This window comes from Penaeus monodon, chromosome 34, assembly GCF_015228065.2.
Source record: "Penaeus monodon isolate SGIC_2016 chromosome 34, NSTDA_Pmon_1, whole genome shotgun sequence".
NCBI lineage: Eukaryota > Metazoa > Arthropoda > Malacostraca > Decapoda > Penaeidae > Penaeus > Penaeus monodon.
In genome coordinates this window covers 6,094,784-6,095,466 of record NC_051419.1, presented here as the reverse complement: position 1 = coordinate 6,095,466, position 683 = coordinate 6,094,784, and the positions used below count along the sequence as shown (strand labels likewise).

The window sequence follows — 683 nt, the reverse complement described above, 5'->3', positions numbered from 1 at the left end:
GAAGCGCGACGGATGGACGTGAAGTCGAATGCATGACGTATGTGGAGGTGTGTGGCATCCCCGGGTGGCCGAGTTTAGTAGGTTGTGAAAGAGGAAGTGAGCGCGGCCACGGCGGATCGTCAGTGTAGCTTTGGCGCGTGTGTAGGTTGGACGCTGCCGCTCCCGACCAGCATGATTGTGGCCACGTGACTCCGCGGCGTCGGATGGAACACAGGTGGAATGCGACCAGCGACGACTGTTTTGTGCCATTCTGTCGTGGTGGAAGGTTCATGCCGTTCGACGAGAGGAAATGATTTTGTTTTGGCCTTTTTATCTTAGAAGAAAAAGGAAAAAAAGTATTTTGGGTTTCGTTTCTACAGAATCCGCCTTTGAAGCCCTTCTTTTTTTTAGTGTACAGTATAATGGGGATGTGTTGCAAGTGTATGAATTGTAGCTAAGGTATCAGTGCCTAGTTGAGCGTAACCGTGCATGCGCACCTATACATCTGTAGATAAACAGAGCAGAGCTTAAGCGCGGAGTTCGCGCCCGGCTGTGTCACCGACTGTGATATTGAAGGATCTCAGGAATCGCTGCCTCCCAGGATGCACGACGTCGACAGGTATCGTGGCTCCTGCCTCTTTGTCTCCAAGCCCCGGGGGCGCGGCCAGGCCCATCTCAGGACCCGTGGCCCCAGCCAGGAAAAC

At 53.6% G+C, this 683-nt stretch overlaps 1 protein-coding gene across 1 annotated transcript in view; it reads left to right on the top strand.

The window, feature by feature from the left end:
- Positions 1-52: 52 nt before the first annotated feature.
- Positions 53-683, top strand: part of LOC119594794 — a gene marked incomplete in the record, with an annotated part of 7,170 nt that continues 6,539 nt past the window's right edge. Inside the window, 1 exon segment of the mRNA XM_037943884.1 lies at positions 53-683. Coding sequence (XP_037799812.1) covers positions 582-683 — 102 coding nt within the window.